The 24,177-nt window shown below is 43.8% G+C and overlaps 1 protein-coding gene across 5 annotated transcripts in view; it reads left to right on the top strand.

Annotated features, from left to right (window-relative positions):
• The window catches only part of NSUN6 (NOP2/Sun RNA methyltransferase 6), an 86,740-nt gene that overhangs the window by 35,429 nt on the left and 27,134 nt on the right, over positions 1-24,177 (top strand). For all 5 annotated transcript variants that reach the window (XM_033931303.1, XM_033931302.1, XM_033931304.1 and 2 more), the window contains exons 6-8: positions 9,609-9,762; positions 18,077-18,158; positions 19,718-19,837. In XM_033931303.1, coding sequence (XP_033787194.1) covers positions 9,609-9,762; positions 18,077-18,158; positions 19,718-19,837 — 356 coding nt within the window. The remainder of the gene's footprint in view (positions 1-9,608; positions 9,763-18,076; positions 18,159-19,717; positions 19,838-24,177) is intronic.

Genomic DNA, 24,177 nt, shown 5'->3' with positions numbered 1-24,177 from the left:
CATATCCCTCTTGGTCATCTCACCACTTAATTAATATAGAAACAAATCTTTTTCAGAGATGGAAAGCAGTAGAAATAGGGGATGTAAACTGAGGTTGCAGGGTGGTAGACTAATGTTAGGGGGAGGTGCCAGGCACAAAACCAGTGATGGAATTAAAAACGTGAGGGATAAACCTAGTGGATCCCTATATAGAAAGAAGATGGCATCAAAGCAAAACTTAAATCACCTTTACAATTTAAACAGGGCATAAAGGGGAATAACCTGCATGGAGTGGCAGGCACAACTCTGGCTGCCTTGTGGGGGCAAACTGGATTCTATATTATTTACTATGTTAAATGTTTTCTTTTTATAATTTGTCTTTATGAAAACTTGGGTACTCTTTCTCTCTTTGTCCTCCCCATTCAGTATCAGCACAGCTGTGATGAGCAGCCTGGTATATGAACCTTGGAGCCCTTTCATTACTCTCAAAAGCTTGCTCATTAGTTTCCTATTTCCTTCCTTGACTTTCTCGACTTGTACGGTACAAGGTGCCTTTCAGTACAATGTGTTTAGCTTCTGTAGTCCATTGTTCAGTGCAGATAAACCTCATCTTTCACTAAATAATAAATGTCTGTGTATGTATGTATGTGTATGTAAGTATAAGTATATATATATATATAAAAGAGAGAGGAGGGGAGAGATAGATATGCAGCTGAGTTAGGAAGGCAGGGATCTTCAAAACGGGAAGCAGTGCGCCAGTACAATCAGTCAGTTGTGAGCTACGGTTGAGAAAAGGTTGTTTTAAAATGTGTCCTAAATCATGAACAACGTGAAATTTTGTTTCAAATTGCCAGAAAGTGCTAAAGAAACACATGAAATGTTAAAATTAGTTTATGGTGATGCTGCAGTGACCATGAAGACGGTTTACAAATGGTATGAGCAATTTTGTAATGGTTGTGACTTGGTTGAAGAAGAGGAGAGATTGGGACTTCATTCAGCATCAAATATCCAAGTGAATGATGAAAGAGTTAGCAAAATGATTCAATCAAACAGGTGATTGACTATTAGAAAAATTTCTATGGATCTGAACATCTCTTATGGTTCCGTTCAAAAAATTTTAACATGAGGCGAGTGTGTGCGACCTGAGAAATGGGCAAACGGTTTCAACCTCCTCATTTTCTAAGGGTCAGAAGATTGTGGATTGGTTTATCCGAGTCCTGGAAGACCTGGGCTGGATCGTGAATTACAGGAAGAAACATTTGATGCTGATGCAGTTCCTGGAGTATCTGGGTGTTTTGTTCAACACGGCAGTCAGCCATGTTTATCTACCAGAGGCACGCAGACAGAAGTTATGCTCTCAAATTTTCTGTCTTCTGGACAAGACCACTTCATTGGCATGGGACTATCTCCAGGTCTTGGGGGTCTATGACTATGTAATCGATGTAGTACCTTGGATGAGAGCTCACATATGTCCCTTCCAGCACACGTTGCTCTCCTTGTTCCTTCAGACGGATGCACTCCATAAGTGCCTTCCTTGGACTCTGGAGGCCCAAGCTATCAAGAGTTGGTGGCTACAGCTTCAGACCCTTTCTAATACCAATTTCTGAGGCTGGGGAGCCCATTGCAATTGGCACGTGATTCAGGGGCGTTATACACCATCCCAGAAGAAGTGATTGTTCAGCAGACTGGAACTGCGCACTAGTGCTGCCCGATTCACAATTCGAATCGGTTCACCGAATCACTTTGGGTGAATCGATTCGAGGCTTCCCGATTTGGCTGACCCTTCCCCTCACCCCCTAAAGCAGGAGCGGCAGCGCTGCTCTTGTTGGCCGACCACTGCCGCACCTGCTTTAGAGGGCGAGAGGGGAGGGTCAGTGCTGCTGTCCGGTACCCACCTCCCTGGCGTCCGGTTCCCCCCCTGGCGTCCGCTTTGCCCCAACCCCTGGCGTCTGGCTTCCCCACACCTGTTTACCTTTGAAGAACATCCTGCATAGAAGATCGCGGTATTAGCGATGTTTGCAAACAGCTTCGGAGCTGTTTCCTCTGCCACGGTCCCACCCCACCTCTGACGTTGGAGGAGGGGCAGGACCACGGCAGAGGAAACAGCTCCGAAGCTGTTTGCAAACATCGCTAACGCCGCAATCTTCTGTGCAGGAGCTCTTCAGAGGTAAATGGGTGCGGGAAGGCCAGGGGGGAAGCCGGACACCAGTGGGAGGCCAGGGGAAACTCGCAGGCCTTCCGGGGGGGGGGGGTGAGTAGTCCTTTGGTATGGGGGGTGGGACAGGCCTTTAGGGGGAACAGGCAGGCAGGCCTTCAAGGGTGAGACAGGCAGGCCTTCAGGGGTGGAATGCAGGCCTTTAAGGAGGGAGACAGGCCTTTAAGGGGGGAGACAGGCCTTCAAGGGGGGGGAGACAGGCCTTCAAGGGGGGGGAGACAGGCCTTCAAGGGGGGGGAGACAGGCCTTCAAGGGGGTGAGACAGGCCTTCAAGGAGGGAGACAGGCCTTCAAGGGGGAGAGACAGGCCTTCAAGGAGGGGAGACAGGCCTTCAAGGGAGAGAGACAGGCCTTCAAGGGGGGGAGACAGGCCTTCAAGGGGGGGACAGGCCTTCAAGGTGGGGGGACAGGACTTCAAGAGGGGGTAGTCAGGCCTTCAAGGGGGAAAAAGCCTTCAAGGGAGGGAGACAGGTCTTCAAGGGATGGTGTGGAGGGGGGGATAGAGATACTGGATAGGAGGGTAGTTGGGAAAAGAAAGGGAGAGGTGATGGACCTTGGGGTAGTGGGGAAGGAGGGAGAGATGCTGGATGAAAAGGTAGTTAAGAAAAGGTGGATCTGTGGAGGGAGACGAAAAAAAGGAAAGATGCCAGAGGACAGAGATGGCAGGTGGATGGTTAGCATGGAGAAAGAAGAAAGAAGGAGACCCTGGCAAGCAAATTATCAGAAGACAACCAGAGCTTGGGACCAACAAGATTTGAATAATGACCAGACAACAAAAGGTAGGAAAAATAATTTTATTTTCTGTTTTGTGATTACAATTGTCAGATTTGAAATGTGTATCCTGCCAGAGCTGGTGTTAGACCGCAAACGTGTGCTAGGATTTAACAGAGAGAGGAAAAGTCTTTTTTGTTTGTTGATTTTGTTTACACCACAGCGCCAGTGTGGTTAGGAGAAGGCAAAGGGGGTTAAGAGGCTATAAAATAAACCCACCAGGATGTTTGAAAAAAACACTCAGTTGGGAAGGAAAATCGATAAACCAATTCAATAGGCTGAATCGAATCAAATCGAATCGAGATTTTTTTCCTGAATCGGGCAGCACTACTGCGCACCATTCATTTGGCTCTGGTGAATCTACAGCTGATGCTGGAAGGCCAGCCAGGCAATCAGTCAGAGTCTTCTCCGGCAATTCGACAGAGGTGGCATATGTCAATGGCCAGGGAGGTACCAAGAGTGCATCTCTGGCTTTGGAAGCCCATATGCTTTTCCACATGGTAGAATGTCATTTCAGGCACTCTTGGCAGCACATGTAGTAGGAGTCGACAGTGTTCAGGCAGACTTCTTCAGCAGACAATTCTTGGATCCGGGCAAGTGAATGCTGTCCTCAGAGGCATTTCAGGCCAAAGTTCAGCACTGGGGTCATCCTCACTTCGACATCCTAGCAATGGCAACAAACAAGAAAGCCAACAGATTCTTCAGTTGAAGAGTAGAACCCAGAAGCGAGGGTCTCAATGCTCTAGTCCAGCTGTGGCTCAGGGAGTTCTGTTGTACATTTTTTCTCCCTGGCCCATTATAGGCTGAGTCATTCAGCAGATCGTGGCCCATCAGGACAGTGTAATTCTGGTGGCTTCAGATTGACTTTGCAGGCCATGCTATGCAGATCTGATGCAGCTTCACAAAGGGCACAGCCTCCAGTTTCGGGTCTGTCCAGTCCTTCTGTCTTGGGGTCCAATCTATCTAGAAGATCCAGATCACTTTGCTCCTACAGCAAGGCTATTGAGCATGAAGCATTAGAACGAAAAAGCTATTCAGATGTGGTCATTGCTACTTTCTCAAGTCCAAGAAGTCGACTATGATCTCGGCTTATGCCAAGGCTTAGAAGACTTTCCAGCATTGGTATGATAATGAAAGTGTGGAACAATATTCAGCTCTGGTGTCCATGGTACTGGCCTTAAGGGCCTCACTGTAGCTTTCCTTCAGGTTCAGGTCGCTGGGCTCTCTTGTTTGAGCCTGGGATCGTACGCCTTCATTGATGTCACACCCAGCCATCTCTAGATTCCTGAAAGGGGTTCTTCGAATTCGGCCTCCGATCAAGCCACCTTTCCATTCGTGGGACCTTAATGTGGTTCTGTCAGGCCTCTAAAGCTCTGTTTGAGCCTCTCAAAGATGCATCTCTCTTGGACTTGATACTTAAGACGGTCTTCCTAGTAGCAATCACTTCGTCAAGATGTGTCTTGGAACTTCAGGTTCTATCTTTTAGAGAGCCCTTTCTGAAGATCTCAGTCAGGGATCTCCCTACACACTGTTCCTTCTTTTCTGTCGAAAGTAGTCTCGGTTTTTCATGTTAATCAGAAAGTGTGCTTGCCTGTATTTCAGCCCACCGGGTCTAAGTCACAAGATCGTATTTTGAAGAAGTTGAACATACACAGAGTGCTCCTTCGCTATTTGGAGGTCACCAGCGAGTTTTGACTCTCGGATCATTTGTTTGTGCTGACTCATCCCTCCAAGCGGGGCACTCCGGCTTCCAAAGCCACAATTTCAAGATGGATCCATAAAGCCGTTTTGTCAGCATACATTCTCTCTGGAAAACAGTCTCCTGTTTCTGTTGTATTCTACCAGGAGTGTGGCCTCTTCTTGGGCTGAAGCTAGGGTAGTCTTTCCAGAGGAGATTTGCAGAGCGGCTACCTGGTCCAATCTTCATATCTTTTCTAAGTTTTAGAGTGGATGTGGCGGCACGACAGGACTCTGCCTTTGGACCCTCTTATTTTGAGGGCCAGTGCAGTCAGCCTGCCCTAGCTTTCTGGGACTGCTTTGGTACGTCCTGCATGTCTAGAAAGACTCGCCTATTGCACTGTAAAAAGAGATTATGTCCTTACCTTGATAATGTCTTTTCTAGTAGATAGGCGAGTCATTCTAGACTCTCACCCTGTCCTTCCTATGCTTGCCTACTGTCTCTTTCTGTTTTGCTTCTCCAATTTCTTTCTTGGATGCTGGTCAGCCCTTTGGGCCTTGAAAACTTCTGTATCATAGGTTCAAGTTCATAAAGGGTTACTATCTGGGCTCCTTTGATGCTTTGTTGGCTGTTTTAGTTCTTGAGTTCCTATGTTACTTTGTTTGAGCAGAACAGTTGTTACTTGGGAATGTTCCCATGAGTGTTCCTACTTCACCTGTAGTCGATGTAGCTCTTTATGCTTGGGTACTAACTGCAGGTGGCAACAGAGCTCCCTGTGAAGTAGAGAAGAGTCAGAGAAAAAATACAGAATGGATTCTTTCTGCAGATGGCTCACGGCCATTGGAAGAGAATTTAACAACAGATTTGAACATGAGGCGAGTGAATGCAACCTGAGAAATGGGGAAATGGTTTCATTCTCCCTCACAATAACGCTCGGTGTGGTACATCGTTTCTGGTTGGCAAATTCTGTCAAATAAAAAATTACGGTGTGTGCTCATTCACTTTATTCACCAGATCTGGCACCATGCAACTTCTGGTTCTTCCTCAAATTCAAAATGACCATGGAAGGTAAATGTTTTGAATCGATTTAGGACATCAAGGCAGCCACAATAGCACAACTAAAGACTCATGAAAGAGGACTTCCAGAACTGCTTTAGAAAGAGGCAAAAACAATGGGTTTGAAGCAAGGAGGAATATTTTGAGGAGGATTAATGGCAATGTGTCTCTTACTGTAATAAATGTTTTTTCAACATACACTATTATTTTTTAATCACAACTCCTGAGAGAGAGATATCACTTTGTTGTACGAGTGTAAATCAAAAAGTAAAGGCAAAATACATTTTATGGCTTTAATGGAAATAACTGTGAGCAATTACATATTGCTTTTCCACATACCATGACATATTGTATTTTATATCGCGCAAATGTCAACTGGGAATCATTGTGGCTTAAATAAGAGTAAAAAGGTTAGCAACATAGATTATGAATCATAGCAAGACAATAGTGAACACAGATCATTTTTAGCACCTTCCTTCAAGTCTGACGTAAGCAAATCGGGAGGCAGTTCCAAATAAAAGATGACGCATTTGTTGTATTGTTCAACTAGCTTCTGCATTCCTGCAGAGAAGATTTTTTAACTGCTCCTAAAGCCATGTGAGCACCGCTTCCTTTACTTCATCGTGTTTTTGTCTTTTGCTCTCTGAGTTGCAGTGATGCTAGTGACAATTCTCAGATCATACCATCTCAGGAACTGGGTTGCAATCTCCACACGCTGTTGCTTGTGTAGATCAACAAGCTGTTTGGGAACCTATCATGCGCAGACTTTTTCATTTATTCCAAGTCGTCATGCATTATGGCAAATGCAGATCCATAGCTGATATCCAAATTTGCAGCCAGTTGAGATACCGCTATCTGTCGGTGTTCTCTAATCAAGGCATCCAGCTTGTCAATGTGCTCTTGTGTGCACAACGTTGATGGGTGCCAGAACGACATGTTCTTCCTGCTTTAAACCATTTTACCAACTCATAAACTTTTCATTGATTCTTGGTGCTATGTCCCTACTGCGTCAATATCCGATGATAAATTTCCACAGGTTTCACTTCCTCTGCCCAGAGAAAACGCTGTACTGCACATTGTTCTTCGATGGTGTAATCTTGTAATAGAGCGTCCATGTTTCTGACGTCATGGCTGCCACACAAAAGCCGAGTGCTGCACTGTGTGTGGATGAACTATCCAACAGGCAATGTACGCATACATATGTTGCATTTCACTAGCTCCATTCTGGTTATCACGTAGTTTAACAATTGCCTTTAATTTTTGATTCACCCTTGTACTATTCTTGTTTTTGGTGGTGATTGATGAAGATGAAACAATAAAGAAAATAAGATGAGCAGAAAAATGTTAAAAAGATGGACGAAGCAGTCCTATGACTTAGACTTGAATCTGTAGATTTATGCTGTAATAATTGTATATGCTGTAGTGAAGTAATATGTTCCTAATGGATGTGTAGATATGATACAGGCTAACTTTGTATTTCCTTGGTCGCACTGTATGATGCTGCTGATAAACTAATAGGAACTGCCCCATCAACAAAATTAATGTGTTAATTAACCCACATAGCTAGTTTTGATATTGCACCAGCACTGACATTTTACAATCTCTAAAGCTCATTAATTTTATTTTTAGAGCAATCCAGCAGTTTCCTCCTGCCTTGCTAGGCTTTTGGTTCAGTCAGGTACAGGGCCGGAATCCAGAACTTTGAGTCCTAATTTACAACATCTGGGGGTTTTCCTACCTATTTTATATCCTGTTCTATATTGATGGAATTTATTTATTTATTTATTTATTTATTTATTTAGATTTATATCCCGTTCTCCCAGTAGCTCAGAACGGTCTACAAGTAAACATACACAGTAGAAGTAATTAGGCAAATAAGATGTACAATAGGTTTAGATGCTTGGACATACAAAATTGTGCAGTATTTATCAGGGTACAAACAATTTTTCAGAGTACAGACAATTTATCAGAGTACAGATTAAGAGAGGACTATACTGAAATTTAGGAGAAGTTAAATAGGGGAGAGAAGAGAGAGGTGGGGTTTAAGGGGGGGTGTAGACTGAGGGAGATCTTTAGTTGAAGAGGAGGGTCTTTACCATTTTACGGAATGTCAATAAAGAGTTCTGTTGCCTGAGTTGGGGGGGGAGTTTATTCCAGAGATGTGGGATGAAGTGGCTGTAGGATCGTTTGCGGGCAGTTTCTGAGAGGAGGGACCTTCCAGGGGGAATGCATAGGCGTATTTCTGATTTTGAGCGGAGGGAGCGAGTGGGGGTGTAGATGGGAAGCTTAGATTTTATGTAGGAGGGGGTGGTGGCATAAATTCTCTTGTGGGCTACTGCTAGGGCCTTGAAAGCACAGCGCTGGCTAATTGGGAGCCAGTGTTCAGCGCGGAGTGCTGGGGAGACGGGATCATGGTAGTTGAGGTTGTGTAGGAGGCGGATAGCTGCATTTTGGACACGTTGGAGGCGTTTGAGATTATTTTTGGTTAGTCCATTAAATAGGGAGTTACAGTAATCCATTCTGGAGAGGACATATGCGTAGAGGAGTTGGGCGAGGTCAGGTGTGGAGATGTAGGGTTTGATCCTTTTCAGTTGGCGGAGGTAGTAGAAGGAGGTGGAGATTACTTGGGATATGTGGGCAGATAGGGATAAGTGTCCATCTAAAGTTACTCCTAGGCTGCGTACCTGATCTGTTGCCGTTAGTAGAGTGGAGTCCCATGCTAGGGTAGGACGTGTGAATTTGGTGCTTTTTTTCCTGATCCATAAGAGTTCTGTTTTAGTGGCGTTTAGTTGAAGTTTGTTGTTTGACATCCAAGTTTTCATATCAGAGAGGCAATGTTGGAGGTTAGTAATTTGGGACGATCGGTTCTCGCCTAGTGGGAGGAGCAGCTGGATGTCATCTGCATAAGAGTGGATTTTAATGCTATATTTCTGTGCTATATCAATGACAGGTCTGATGTAGAGGTTGAATAGGAGGGGGGATAGAAGGGCGCCTTGAGGAACACCATATTTGATAGGCTTGGGGCGAGATTTGTGTGTTCCTAGTAGGACAGTCTGGGTCCTTTGATGGAGGAAGGAGGTGATCCATTGGAGGGCTGTGTCCTTGATTCCGAGGTCATAGAGTCTGGATGTGAGGAGGTGGTGGTCAACTGTGTCAAAGGCAGCGCTGAGGTCAAGTAGGACTAGTAGGGCATCACTGCCTTTGTCGAGTATTGCCCAGCTGTCATCAATGATGTCAAGGAGTACTGACTCTGTGCTGTGGCCTTTTCGGAAGCCGGACTGGACAGGGGATAGAGCAGCTTGTTCTTCAATGAAGGGGTGAAGTCGGTGGAGCACAATTCGTTCAAGGAGTTTGGAGACAAATGGGAGGTTGGAGACTGGGCGATAGTTGCCGGGTTTGTTAGGATCAAGGGTGGGTTTTTTGAGAGTGGGCTTGATAATAGCTGACTTCCAGCTGAGGGGCACAATCCCAGTGATGGCAGTTGCATCCCAATCATTGCAGTGATGGCCTATGATCAGAACCATACACCAGGGCTGCTTTCTGAACCTTGCAATCTTGAGCCTTAAATCCATCCATTTCTCATTGGACATTATATAATGACAGAACACCCTTACCCCTCGAGCACTGTATATGCTTTCACAGCCTGCTCTGCTTAGCTGGGTAATGGAAGGTCAGAGCCAGTGGTCGCATCCAGGAGTACATAGCACCGTCTGAGCCATCATCCCAATCCATATGCATTATTGCAATTGCTGAGATATTTTCATGCAAAGAATCATTTTATTTGTTTATTTAGCATTTATTTATATACCATTTATAACCTAAGTGGTTTACATTCAGGTACTGAAGCATTTTTCCCATATCTGTCCTGACAGGCTCACATTCTATCTAATGGTTTCTTTTTGCCCCCTAGTTATGAAGGCTGGAGATGTGGTCTCTGTTTACTCAGATGTCGAAGGAAAATGTAAAAGAGGAGCCAAAAAATTTGATGGAGTCAAAGTTTATGTAGGGAATGGAATTGCAGAGCTGAGTCGCAGTGAAATCTTCAGTTCAGGCAGTCCTTTGAAGTAAGTCATTAGGGGATGACACTAGGCTATTTTTGCTTTGCGATATCTCATGTATTATAAGAGTATCAGCAGCTTTCCTATTTCACTCTTTGGGACAGGACTTAACTCTCTGGCTATCTTAAAAACATTTACTCATACAAGAGGCTATATCCCACTAAATGCGAGAAATACAAGCAAAAATTATTTATTAATCCAGGAAAAGGCCTCAGAATTGGAGCCTACGCAAAGTCCTATCATGGACTAAACTGTCAGCGTAGTATTACCACTCCATGCTCCAATCATAGGCCAGAAAAACCTGGAACTTGTAGAATCTCTTAATTTATTATTCTTTTTAATTTATTTTTTAATATTTTTAATTTTATAATATAGGTTTAAACCTTAAAGTCTATACTTAAAACTTCATTTTAAATTCTATTGTGGTTGATCTTAGAATTATTTTTCATAAATAGACCCTAAGGAAAATAATCTACTGTTACAACCCTGCTGTGACTAAATATTGTTTAACATTGCTATACTCGCAAAGGTAGAGAAGTTAAAGGTAACTAAATTACTTATCTTAAGCAGTTTTCATTATAGCTTGAAAGTCCTATAATGACTGTGCAATGGCTATGCCGCCGTGATGCCTCTACAAAGGCTATGCCGCCGACGCGGCCAGCGTTTCATGGGCAATAAGTACATCCACTGCTTCAGGGCTAATGGCCAAAAGACATCAAGGCATTGCGGTCTTTAAAACTGCCAAACTTTCTCTAGCCTGTTGTTTGTATTTATCTTAAAAACATGCCAGACTATCTCAATTTCTCGTGGAGACACCTTAGGGCCAGACAGTAAACAACCTGTGATAAGTGACATTTCACAGGTTATTGTATTTGTGAAATGTCCTTAATTTAAAAGGGTAAAAGAATACATAAACACCATAACTTGGCCTTTATCTGCTGTCATGTTTCTATGTTTCTATATATGACAGAGTTATTTTCACTCGCTAAATTGTGCAGCAAGACCAGGGTCTTTCGTGTACACCTGACAAACTATTCAGAAAGGTTTTGTATGCATTACATTGAGCCCTGTGGTTTGTTTAAAAGAAAATGGCATTCGCATATGACATCATCAAATGCTTTACCATCCAATTGCTGATGTTATACTGTTCTGGTAGAGCACTGCATTCAGAAAATGACATGCTACTTGAAAGTGCGATGTGGTAAGACTGGAACAGCTGTTTTTTGTGTGACATGTTAAAATGTGGCACACATTGATGGGGTAATTATGCCTATGTGCTGATAGGTTGAAATTAAAAAGAAACTATTGAAAATGCAGCTATTTGTGTCTGCTTTCATTTAAGGAAAGATTTCTATTTGTACAGGCATATAATAGATGGTCATGGGCAAGAAATGTCATGAAGACTTAGCTTTTTGTAATGTTAATTTTATGCTATGTATGTTTTATATGGAAACATTCTAGATATTGACAGTAAATAATTTTAAAATAATAAATAAATGTTCTTAAATTCGCTAGAAAAAGATAATGTGGTAAGTATTCTGAATGTGGGAATGTTATTGTTGACTAAATAGCAGAGATAAATGTGATGTAAATGATTAGAGTATTTCTTCTAGCAAGGAAAATAATTTTTACTGTTAACAGTCTTGTTTTCCCCTCATTAGTGGCTATATTTCTCCACTGAAAACATGGAATTTACTATAACAAGTGTGAGAGCAGGAGGGCTAAACCACTGCTTATGGTGGACTTCCACAGGAATGACCATAAATGCAGTATAATCAGTGGCAAATGTGTCCATGGTACATTTCAGGGCACTGTCTAAAGTTAAAAGGGGATCGATTCTGTACAAACGTGAAGAAGTTCTTCTTCACCGAGAGAGTGGTGGAAAACTGGAATGCTCTTCCAAAGGCTGTTATAGGGAAAAACACTCTCCAGGGATTCAAGATAAAGTTAGACAAGTTCCTGCTGAACCAGAACGTACGCAGGTAAAGCCAGTCTTAGTTAGGACACTGGTCTTTGACCAAAGGGATGCTGCGTGAGCGGACTGCTGGGCACGATGGACCACTGGTCTGACCCAGCAGTGGCAATTGTTTTTATGTTCCATAGTTCAGGGAGTGAGGGTTAGATTCTCAAAAATTTGCGTTAAAAAACGGTGGGCCACTGTTGCAGGTATTATTGTAGCAATTTTTAAAAAGTGAATCGTTCTCCCAAAAATTCTCATGCAAATGAGGTTGGGGAAGAGTAGCGAAGGTTCGCTAAATTTGCATGTGTCCATCACTGGTGATAGCAATGGGCACATATGCAGAATAAAGGAAAAAAAAAAAAAAAGCAAATCAAGCTGCCAAAATCAAGCAACCCCCACCCGACACCTCCCCAGCAGCAGGAGACATGCCCACTCCTTCCTGCTGCCAAGCAACACACACCCTGATATCTCCCTGGCAACGGGAAAGATGCCCCCTCCCTCCCACCACTTTCAAGCGACCCCCCACCCCACCTAGAATCAGGAGAAATGCCCACTCCCTCCTGCCGCCATGCAACGCATCCCCCCGACACCCCAGCAGGATAGATGCCCACTCCCGCTAACTCCATCTACCCCCTCCCCCACCCCTTTTCCTTAGGATGGCTGGCTGAAGGGATTCCTATTCCCTCCAGCCAGCAGGCTCTCCTCTTCAAAATGGCGGACCTTCCCTTCCCCAGTGCATCCTGGGATGCACCAAGCAGGGGCCTGAGGCTCTGATTGACCCAGGTTGTTTAAGGCCCCGCTAGGAATCTCCAGTATATCAAAGTAGATCAAAGTGCCATAAAATGAAACCATTCCTCTCTAGGATATTGTGTATTGTCTCCATTGTTTGTTCTATAGCTCCATTCATAAAACACTTTTAAAACAAATGCTTCTAGCTTTCTGGTTTAAGGATTTTGTTTCTTTGTCACTAGAAGTATAAATATATAAATTGCATCTATACATTCTTCACATACACTCAGAAAATGTGTGATCCGACCAAGAGCCTAGACTCCTATAGCCGAACACACTGTCCCATCACAGTGTATGACTTTAGTGTAAAAATGCTGGCCTAACTTGGAAGAGTTCCTTCAATATATGAAAAATTTCTCTCGTCTGAATCACGTTTTTCCTTGGCATTTGAAGTCTAAAATCTCTCTTTTCTTGGGTTCCTTGAAAAAGACCCTCGAAACATGGTCCTTGTCGGGACCTGTAACAACTCTTTAAGTTAAGTGAATTTATTTTTCTTGCCACTGAAAATCTTTATTGTTATTACACAAAGAGCATTTTGCCTTTGCCAGCATTTTTACACTAAAGTTATACACTGTGATGGGACAGTGTGTTCGGCTATAGGAGTCTAGGCTCTTGGTCGGATCACACATTTTCTAAGTGTATGTGAAGAATGTATAGATGCAATTTATATATTTATACTTTCAGTTCCATATATATTGAGAAGTCTTTTTTACAGTATTGCTAGTCCACAATTTTGACCTCTCTATCCTTCAACTATTTTGTAAGTCCTCTCCACCCAGCACATTTGTCTTTGTCACTAGATACATAGAAGTAAAAGCCAATGAGAGAGTTTCAGTCAATGTCTTTTACTAAACTATTCCATTCCATGTTTTACTAAACTAATCATACAGTATATTTATGACTATTTAATTCCATGAAAATAATATCACTTACATCAGGCTTGTTGGGACCTTTGTATGTGGCAAAGACTAGCATGACAACCACCTTATTGTAACTGTTAAAACAGAAGATGCAGAGTTATGTGCCTTTGGTTTCCAGAATTCATTGTAGATATTTTTTTATACAACTAATTATTCATGCAGCTCAAGAGTAAGTTCAACAGTAGGAGTTTGAAAGTTCTGCAGAAGGTCTCTCTGGGTCAATTATATGGCATACTAGCTGATGCCTCAGCGTTGCACGGGTATTTAATTATAGCAATAACACTGTAAATGGATTCAAATAAAGATACTTTATAGTGGTGAATGAAATTATTTTTTTACAGCTTAATAAAAAGTATAATATTCAAATTATAATGTGAAATATTTGACAAAATGAATACAATACAACTAACGCAAAACGTGATTATAAACAACATTTTTAGTTTCACCTCCTGGAGCAAGAACATATAAATTCTTGGGTGAACCCAGCCTTGAGCAAGCAACATAGAGTTGTGGGCCGCGAGACCCCCAGAACATATCACCCCAGGTAGTGAGGGATCTGCATACCAAGTTTTGTTCAAAGCGGTCAAGCCGTTTTTGAATTACAGTGAGAATGGCAGCTTTTTACATTTTGTCCATTGACATGAATGGGTGAAATTTGATGTTCTGTTTGTAGCTCCGCCCACGTGTGCAGGTGGGCCGCGAGACCCCCAGAACATATCACCCCAGGTAGTGAGGGATCTGCATACCAAGTTTCGTTCAAATCGGTCAAGCCGTTTTTGAATTACTGTGAGAATGGCAGCTTTTTACATTTTTTCCATTGACATGAATGGGTGAAATCTGATTTTATGTTTGTAGCTCCGCCCACATGTGCAGGTGGGCCGCGAGACCCCCAGAACATATCACCCCAGGTAGTGAGGGATCTGCATACCAAGTTTCGTTCAAATCGGTCAAGCCGGTTTTGAATTACTGTGAGAATGGCAGCTTTTTACATTTTTTCCATTGACATGAATGGGTGAAATCTGATTTTCTGTTTGTAGCTCCGCCCACGTGTGCAGGTGGGCCGCGAGACCCCCAGAACATATCACCCCAGGTAGTGAGGGATCTGCATACCAAGTTTTGTTCAAAGCGGTCAAGCCGTTTTTGAATTACAGTGAGAATGGCAGCTTTTTACATTTTGTCCATTGACATGAATGGGTGAAATCTGATGTTCTGTTTGTAGCTCCGCCCACGTGTGCAGGTGGGCCGCGAGACCCCCAGAACATATCACCCCAGGTAGTGAGGGATCTGCATACCAAGTTTCGTTCAAATCGGTCAAGCCGTTTTTGAATTACTGTGAGAATGGCAGCTTTTTACATTTTTTCCATTGACATGAATGGGTGAAATCTGATTTTATGTTTGTAGCTCCGCCCACGTGTGCAGGTGGGCCGCGAGACCCCCAGAACATATCATCCCAGGTAGTGAGGGATCTGCATACCAAGTTTCGTTCAAATCGGTCAAGCCGTTTTTGCGTGATCGCGGCACATACACACACATACACACATACATACCTCCGATTTTATATATATAGATTTTCATAGCTTTGAATGGGTATGCATATGAAATAATGTCAGTGTGTGTTTTTATTTCAAAAAATGAATTTGTTTCTGACTTTTTTATACTACTTTATATGGCTGTTTGGGAGATGAGAAAGCTTTAGTGATCAGTAACGGAAAGAGGAAAATGGGATAGAAAGTGGTGGGAGCTGGGAAAGGAAAGAAAATCTCAAACAGAAATCGAAAAAAAGATCAGGGGAAAGAGGGCTAAGGGATTGATGCACAGAGAGATGGAATTAAGGAACAGATGGAGAAAGAATTATGAGGAGAAAGAAAGAGAACAAGAAGAGAATAAAAAGGGGAAAGACCCTGAAGCTGGTAAGGGAATAAGAAAAGGCCCATTTCTAAACACCACCTGATTTCTAAACAACACTGATCCTTTGCTCACACTTATCTCACATCCACCCCACTTCATTTCCATTCACTCCTCTCCTATCATCTCATATTCTCTCCTCTTATTTCTTTGCTCATGTTTTCTCACCCAATATCAATTTACTCTTCCCTTGGGTGAAATCCTTTCCCTCAACCTCTTGTATTGGCTTGGAGGAGGAAAGTGGCAACGGCTATATTTTTTGTGATCTGTGACCCTAGGTGAGGTCAAACTATGTAACATGGTTTAAACAAGTGGTCTCAAACTCGCAGCCTGGGGGCCACATGCGGCTCGCCAGGTATGATTTTGAGGCCCTCGGTATGTTTATCATAATCACAAAAAGTAAAATAAAAGTTTCTTGATTATATGTCTCTTTAGCTATAAATTACAATATTATTATTAAGACTTAGCCAAAAGGAAAGATTTATAAACTATATAGAGTTTTACCTCATGCAAAATTGTCATTTCTTTAATAAGACATTAACTATTTTTATCTGAGGCCCTCCAAGTGCCTACAAATCACAAATGTGGCCCTGCAAAAGGTTTGGGTTTGAGACCATTGGTTTATACTATGACACTGTTCCAGCAACAGAGGAAAGGGATATAAACTGAAGTTCTGTGCTGCCATTGCCCTTCTCTGTGCTCCAATTTGATATGAAAGAGCAAAGAAAGAAATCAGGACAAGGAGAGATGTGTGACATTACTGTCACATAACTGCTACCACAAAAGCTGATGCTTTTTTTTTTTTTTCCTTAGTTCCATACCTTTATTAAATTTCATTACAATAAGACCAAATAGCATAGAGCTCACACAACAGTCTCATAATGCAGCATATCTATGAGCACAAGATAAGTAACAACACATGATTTGGAAATTGGTCATCTAGTGAATGGTATTTGTTTGTTCTTACAAAATATTTTGAGCACCAGATTTATATTACAGTATATCCCATCTGTAGTTTGGATCTCCCATAAGAGCCATAGAAGACACATGTTGCTTCTGAACAACAATTTATATATATAAAACCCTAGCCGAGCTTGCGCACTCAACTGCGTGCTTCCGTGATCTCTGATCTGTGAGATGTAGGTCTGTGGCCGCAGGAGTGCGCATTCGCGAGTCCCCAGCCGCCAGCATTGGACTCCCTGCTCGCGGTGTCGGCTCCTCCCATGAGCCGCACCAGCGTCGGAGAAGGCTTCCGACGCTGGCGGGGATCGAGAGGAGCCCTGAGACACTCGCCCAGAGCAGGCCAGACCGTGGACCGGGCAGGGAAGCACCAAAAGAGACTCCAGCTGCGAGCCGCTCAGTGCGACCAGGCAGGCAGCCAGCCACGCGAGGGAGGGAAACAGAAAAAAAAAACGATACGTGCAGGGAGAAGCTGGGCCTGCCTGCGGGAAACACGATAAGGGAAGGGGGGGCCCTTGGACCAGGATACACCGCGGGAGGGAAGGGGGAGGGGCCAAAAGGAGCAGGCCACATCGTGCTAAGAGTAGGGAAGGGGGGTAGGAGAAAATGCTGATATTGCTGCACAGGGACTTGGAGGGGAAGGGAAATATCTGGAGGAAAGACACAGGGAGAGGGACAGAAAGACAGGAAAGGGGGCCAGGGAGAGAGAGAGACAGTGGGAGGGAGAGAGACAGAAAGACAAACATACATATATTCTAGCACCCGTTTATGTAACGGGCTTAATGACTAGTGCCAAATAAAGGGCTAAATGGACCAAAGCAGTCCAGAGGAAGGTGACGAAAATGGTAGGAGGTATGCACCAGAAGAAGTATTAGGAGAGACTGGAAGTCCTGAATATGTATACCCTACACTAAGGAAAGGAGGGACAGAGGAGATATGATTCAGACATTCAGATACTTGAAAGGTATTAACATAGAATAAAATCTTTTCAAGAGATAGGAAAATGATAAAACCAGAAGACATAATTTGAGGTTGAGAGGTGATAGACTTGAGTAATGTAAGGAAATTATTTACGGAGAGGATGTTTGATGCCTGGAATGCTCTCGAGAGAGGTGATAGGGAGGAAAATGGTGACAGAATTTAAAAAGTGTGGGATGAACACAGAGGATTTCAAATCAGAAAATAATGGTATATATTAAAGCAATAAGGCCAGTACTGTGCAGACTTGTGTCCGTATATGGCCGTTTGGTTGAGGATGGACTGGGGAGAGCTTTGACGACTGAGATGGTTTAGATGGGCTGGAGTGAGCTTTGACGGAGACTTTAGTAGATGGAACCTTAGCGCACTAGTAGGCAGAGCTTTGGGTTCTGGTCCTGAAATAGTTAAGAAAAAGGAAATGTAAATTAAATCAGTAATTTAAAGAGAGGGTTCGGTTGGACAGACTGGATGGACCATTCAGATCTTTATCTGCCATCATTTACTATGTTACTGAAATGGCAAGAAAATTTCACTTGTGAAGACTGCAGCAAACATCCAGGAACATAGTCAAACAATCAGCTTAGTAATAGCGAGAATTGCGACATTTGCTTGGAATGTCTTCTGACTGAAGATTTGTTATTAGGAAATAGCCCAAGGAATTACTGCAGTACTATCTTGACTGCTGCTAGAGGGGAAGCTTGATTTGACCTGCCTGAGATGCTATACACTTAACATGCAAAGAAAGTGTGAGTATGGCGAACTGTCAAGATTACCCAGTTATGCTAATCTTTTTCTTCATTCTTTTCAGAGGTTTGGGTATCAGAATGACAGAGCCGGTCTATCTGAGCCCTTCTTTTGACAACATGCTTCCCAGCTATTTATTTTTGCAGGTAAGTTTCTTTCTTTATTAAGGGGGTCATTTACTAATGGTTAGAGCATGCTATTTGTGGAAGGGCTCAGTGGCAGACAGTACTTGCTTACCATATTTAACCTCAGAATTTGTTTAAGGTGCCAGGAAACCAGGTGTTTATGAAAACCCTGATTGCATAACAGAACATCTATGTGAAAAGACCAAAAGGCGGGAGAGAGAAGATATGATAGAGACGTTTAAATACCTATATGGCATAAATATGCATGAGGCAAGTCTCTTTCAATTGAAAGGAGACTCCAGAATGAAAGGGCATAGACTAAGGTTAAGAGGTGATGGGCTCAGGAGCATTTCGATGTGTGGAATAGTCTCCCACTAGAGGTGGTAGAGACAAAGACAGTGTCTGAATTCAAGAAAGCGTGGGACAGGCACGTGGGATCTCAAGAGAGAGGAGGAGATAGTGGATGCTGCCATCATGTTTCTATGTTTTAAGCATGTTTTATCAAGGCAACATACTGTATTTTTCGCTTCATAAGATGCACTGACCATAAGATGCACCCACCTGTAGAGGAGGAAAAACCAAGAAAAAAAAAATTCTGAACCAAATGGTGTGCCCTGTACCCTGTCCTCCCTCTGGTGGTCTAGTGGTAGGCTGGGTAAAGGTACAGGGCATGTCTAGTGCCTTACATGTCTAATGGTAAGCAAGTGTAGTGGCAGTTAGCCAGCTCCCAGCCCCCAGCCAGTCTCAAGCCAGCCAGCCAGCCAGTCCCAAGCCATCCAGCCCCAAGGCAGCCAGTCAACCCACCCAAGCCAGCCAGCCAAACCCAAGATAGACAGCCAACCCCCAAGCTAGCCAGCCAGCCCAAAGGCAAAGGCAGGCACCCCCGATATCTTTTTTTTTTCCCCATCCCGGCAGTCCAGCATGTTTTCTGTGCTCCTACCTCTGTTCCCCTGCTCACTTCTAGCAGCAGCACAGCGGTTTGCACACTTTTTGTGTGCCTACTTGGTCCCTCGCTGCACTCCGAATGGCTGCCTGTCAGTTCTTGCAGGATGAGAACTGACAGGCAGCCATTCGGAGTGCAGTGAGGGACTAAGCAGGCACGCAAAAAGCATATGCCTGTCTCGTGCACCACCTGAATAACTTATGAGCCCCACTGACTCTGCCTCCAGACCACCCTAACACTAACTGGAGAGTACTGTGGCGGTCAGAGCAGATATTTAACATCACTCCCTGGTTAAGTGTTACAGTGCTGTTTTACTGAGAAGGAGTTTTTTCCCAATTAAATTGCACTGAAAATTGATCTCCATATTTTTAGTATTGGGTTATAATGGTGAACCAAGTATTTGACCTGCTCAGACTATTTTTCTCTATATTTCATCTGCCTTGAACCGCAAGGTAATGGCGGAATAGAAATCTCTAATTTAATGTAATGTAATGTACATTGATCAAAATCTATTTATTAGTATTACAAAGCACCTACTGGATTTTCTTGAAAATATTTTCAAGCCTTCTTCTCCCCCCCCCCCCCCCAACTTTATAATGTTCCTGACTGCCATTCCTTTTCTTCATGTCCTTCAAAGAACTTGCCCTCTGCAACTGTGAGCTATGTTATGAATCCTCAGCCTGGAGAAAGGATTTTAGATATGTGTGCTGCTCCTGGGGGGAAAACAACTCATCTTGCAATACTAATGCATGATCAGGTAAGAGCAGAGAATAAATTTATTTTTTGGTATGAAGAATGTAACTTGGCGTTCTGTAGCATGCTGTACTCTGCTGGGTGTTAAAAACATAAGAATAGCCTTACTGGGTCAGACCAATGGTCCATCAAGTCCAGTAGCCTGTTCTCATGGTGGTCAATCCAGGTTACTAGTACCTAGCCAAAACCCAAGGTGTAACAATATTCCATGCTACCAATCCAGGGCAAGCAGTGGCTTCCCCCATGTCTTTCTCAATAACAGACTATGGACTTTTCCTTCAGGAAATTGTCCAAACCTTTCTAAAATCTAAAGGTCCTGAAACAAACAGAAAGAAGGCTGTGCTGTCTGAGTCATCTTAGAAGAATAAGAGCATTAGAAGACAACCACAATACTAAAGTCAAGGGGCTGCATTCTAGAAAAAAAAACTATTGGAAGCATCTTTCATTTAGAATGAATCTGTAAGCTTCTGTGTTTCTGTGCGTAGGTGCTTTGAATAACTTATATGACATTATTTTTTGCCAATGATTGTATTCTTTTCTTTAGTACTGGCTATCTGTGAAGTTGTGATCCTTGTGTGGTACTTTAGAGACCTTGTTTCCTTAGCAACAGCAGCAGATGAATCCAGTGACCAATGGGATAGCACACATCTACCAGCAGGCGGAGATAGAGAAACTGATTAAAAGTGGCTGTCACTTCTCCTGTATCTCCAGTATGCTTTATCTCCCAGCAAGTGATGGTCGCTATTCAACTAGCTCCTGAATTCTGGCTGTGGCTGAAAAGTTATTTTCTCCTGTTGAGGTTTCTCTTCAGTGAGACAGGGGTGTCCGGCTGAACGGTGCCGGCTTTAGGGGTTACACCTGGGCACCCCCAGGTCCCTGCCTCACCCTCCCTCCATTGCTAGAGGGTCTCAATTTTTTTTCTTCTTTCCCTTCTCTGTTTAAAAAAAAAAAAAAAAAGGGAGACCACAGTTGCTACATTCTGCCCTGTTAGTGCTGCACAACTAGCTCTTACTGGCTTCAACTGGCCCTAACAACAAGCTTGTGAGTATGTATGTGTTTTGTTACTGTTGTTTGAACTTCAGGTTCTGTTTGGGTGTCTTAGTACTGGGGGTTCGGTCAACGTACGTTTAAAGAATGGATATTTTATTGAGGCTAAGTTTTATGACTAGAAATCCGTTGAGGGAGCCTGGACTTTCCCGCCCTTTGCATGCACGCGCTTGATTTCCTTGTTGGTTACAGCGCAGCAGTAGCAGTGCGATTTCATGCTTGCACTTGTTCTCCTCGTTGGGTTTCAATGCAGCGGTAGTAGTCCTGTTTATTCTGAGGCTCTCTTTCGTCTGTGTTTGTCATGGCCATGTGCAGCTGATTGTGCAGGTGCCGGTTTATAGCAGCGCTCTTGAGATGGGACATGTTTTTTCTGGCGCTGTGGAAAGCACCGCACCGTTCTTCTAGTTATTCCCCGAGTCTGATTTTCTTTCTATGCAGGCCGCGGCAGGGTAAATTTTGCAGGGCTTGAATCCGATTATGTGTCGGCGAGAATCAGGCGCGCGCTTGGGTCTCCGGCGATGGCGGGAGAGCTGCAGCATTCCGGTAGTTTATTTCTAGCTGAATTTGGTCAGGGTATGCTGCGGCTTCTCTCCTTTCCGGTTCAGACAAGTTGTACGTGTTTCACCAGCTTTGGGACTCGCTTGGGCAGATTTATATGTCTATGTCTGTGTTCCTGCTGTATTCACTTGAAGGAAGCTGCTAGTTTAATTGGACTCTGGGGTTAGCACTCAAGGGGATTACCAGAGAGACTCTGATCTGTGCTAGGTCACCCAGTCTCAGTTTGTCTCCGGACTGGGTTGACATACGGCAAATCACGGCACAGTGAGATCAGCAGTAAGATAGTGCCCTGTATTTCACACAGGTATCTCATTGTCTCTCTTGGGGTCCCTGCAGATTGAGCCTTTGTCTGTTGGTAACTGTCCTTCTTATTTGGGCCTCTGTGCTGCGCTGCATGTGTCTAGTAGTGGCTTAGGATATATATGCCTAAAGGTAGTACAAACAGTTTCCAAGTTCGGGCTGTCTCTATGGGCATAATGACACTTCGCATCTTCCTGCGGCCAGGACTCTCTTTCTCTATTTATGAGGGGGCCTGGACATCAGATTTCCATGCTTATCACGCTGGTTCCTCCTGTCGCCATTTTCTCATGGCACATGCTAGATGGACCCCCCGACCAGACAGGAAGGGCTGTACAGCTCCTTCTAACCAGGAGCCAGTTACCTATTCTATCAAACCCGCGGAGGAGCACACGCTATGTAGCTGTTAGCCTCATCCCTGAAGCTCTCATTAGCGATGTGAGCTTTGTCTGATATCACGGGGCGGTAGATGCATCTTGATTGCGTCTAGTACGTATTCACTTTAAAGGACGTATGTATTTTGCTCACGTTGCATGGAGTTAGTACTGTTTTCATGGTTCCAGTATACTCCTCTTTACATTGTGAAACTTGATTTTTCCTAGAAGAATTTCTTTCTTCCTTAACAGCAGCAGCAGATGAATCCAGAGACCAATGGGGATAGCACACATCTACCAGCAGGCGGAGATAGAGAAACTGATTAACAGGTGGTCCCATTGGCTGACAGTCCTCCTATATCTCCAGTATGCTCTATTTCCCAGCAGGTAATGGTCGCTATTCGAATAGCTCCTGGATTCTGGCTGTAACTGGAAAATTATTTTCTTCTGTTGAGGTTTCTCTTCAGTGAGCTGGCGATGCTATTTCTCCTGTTGAGATTTTCTCTTCAGTGAGACAGGGGTGTCCGGCTGAACGGTGCCGGCTTTAGCGGTTACACCTGTGCCCCCCCAGGTCCCTGCCTCACCCTCCCTCCAGTGATAGAGGGCTACCTAGGTCCGCCGGACCAATCAGCAAGCAAGGCTTTGAGCTGTGTACGTGCTGAGCTCACTGCTCAGCATGGCTGTTTCCGCCGCGACGCCGGACTTGTAAGCTGCATGCCTGCATCGCCAGAATTTAGGTAGGCCTGTTTTCATCCCCGTGGGCCAGGGGGCGTCCCCGTGGGAGTCCCATGTGCCAGGGGGGCGCCCCGTGGGAGTCCTGTGGGCCAGGGGGGAACCCGTGGGATTCCCGCGATTCCCATTCCCGTGTAAACCTCTAGTTGTTCACCATGAGACCATTGAATAGCGCATTGCAGGAATCCATGCAGGAGAGTACTAAGGCATAGAATAGTTGGGTGAAGTCAGACTCAGAAAAGTAGTTCCTTATTTTTTGAAGTTGGTGCAGGTAGTAAAAGGAAGATGTCACCTAAGAGATATGGTTGGAAAGTGATGGATTGGATTCAAGGAGTAGTCCTAGGCTGCACACTTGGCCTTTTGCAGTTATGGTAGTTGTGTCCCAGCACAGTGAGTGACGGGCACAGTTCCAGTGTGTCAGTTTCAGTTTGTGACCCCCCCAATATTAGGTGGTAGGGGTTAAGTGAAATGCACACTGACAGATGCCAGGTCCCAGGTTCAGTTCCCTCACAGATGACTCACCAGAAAGTAGAATAAAGAAGGCATAGCCAGAGGTGTTTGCATAAAGAATATATTATAGAAATAGTCTTACAGAAAAGCAATATTTATAATCATTACAATTAAGCATTACAATTAAATAGAGAGCATAGCAGTTTCCCTGCCTTACAGAGTTCAGAGGCAAAGAGGGACATAGAAGCTTGCAGTTCTAGGAAGAGCCAGAGAGAGAGAAAAGGGGGATGGTCTAAGCTTCGTGTTTCATAGATAAAGGGAAGGATAGACAGAGAGAGGGAGAGCCAAGACAGAACCAGAGTGCCAAGCAAAGAGCCAAGAGATAGCTAGATAGAAAGAGAGATAGAGAGGGCCAAGACCCCTCTCCTGATAGCTTGATAGAAAAAGAGATACATTGATAGAGCAGAGAGCAGGCTTTTATACCTTGGAATCTTATTCTGAATAAAGAAATTATTGTATCTCCCAGTATCTTTCTGTTTAGAACTTGCAAACTGTTTGAGACAATGGTCAATTTAATTGACAAAGGAGAGTGTGATATCTGCAAGCATGGTGATGGGATTAGCCTCTGGCTTCTTTGTCCCATTCAAGCAGGCCATTGTCCTAAGCACCCTCTTAATCAGACATTAACACCTTTTAGCTAGTTATGATTCAATCAGGGAAACTTAAAACAGTTTCCCTGCCTTACAGAGTCTATCTGCATTCCCATGCCAGAGTCAGATTGATATAATTTCCCATAGGCCTCTAGGCTGACATCTCCCATACTTTTTTTTTTTTTTTTTTTGAAATGAAGGCAAGCTTGTGGTACCCTTTTTTAAACAGCCTGCAA

The sequence above is a fragment of the Geotrypetes seraphini genome, chromosome 2 (genome assembly GCF_902459505.1).
Source record: "Geotrypetes seraphini chromosome 2, aGeoSer1.1, whole genome shotgun sequence".
In the NCBI taxonomy this organism is placed as follows: Eukaryota; Metazoa; Chordata; class Amphibia; order Gymnophiona; family Dermophiidae; genus Geotrypetes; species Geotrypetes seraphini.
The sequence above is the reverse complement of the archived record's forward strand: the minus strand, read 5'-3'. Positions and strand labels throughout refer to the sequence as shown.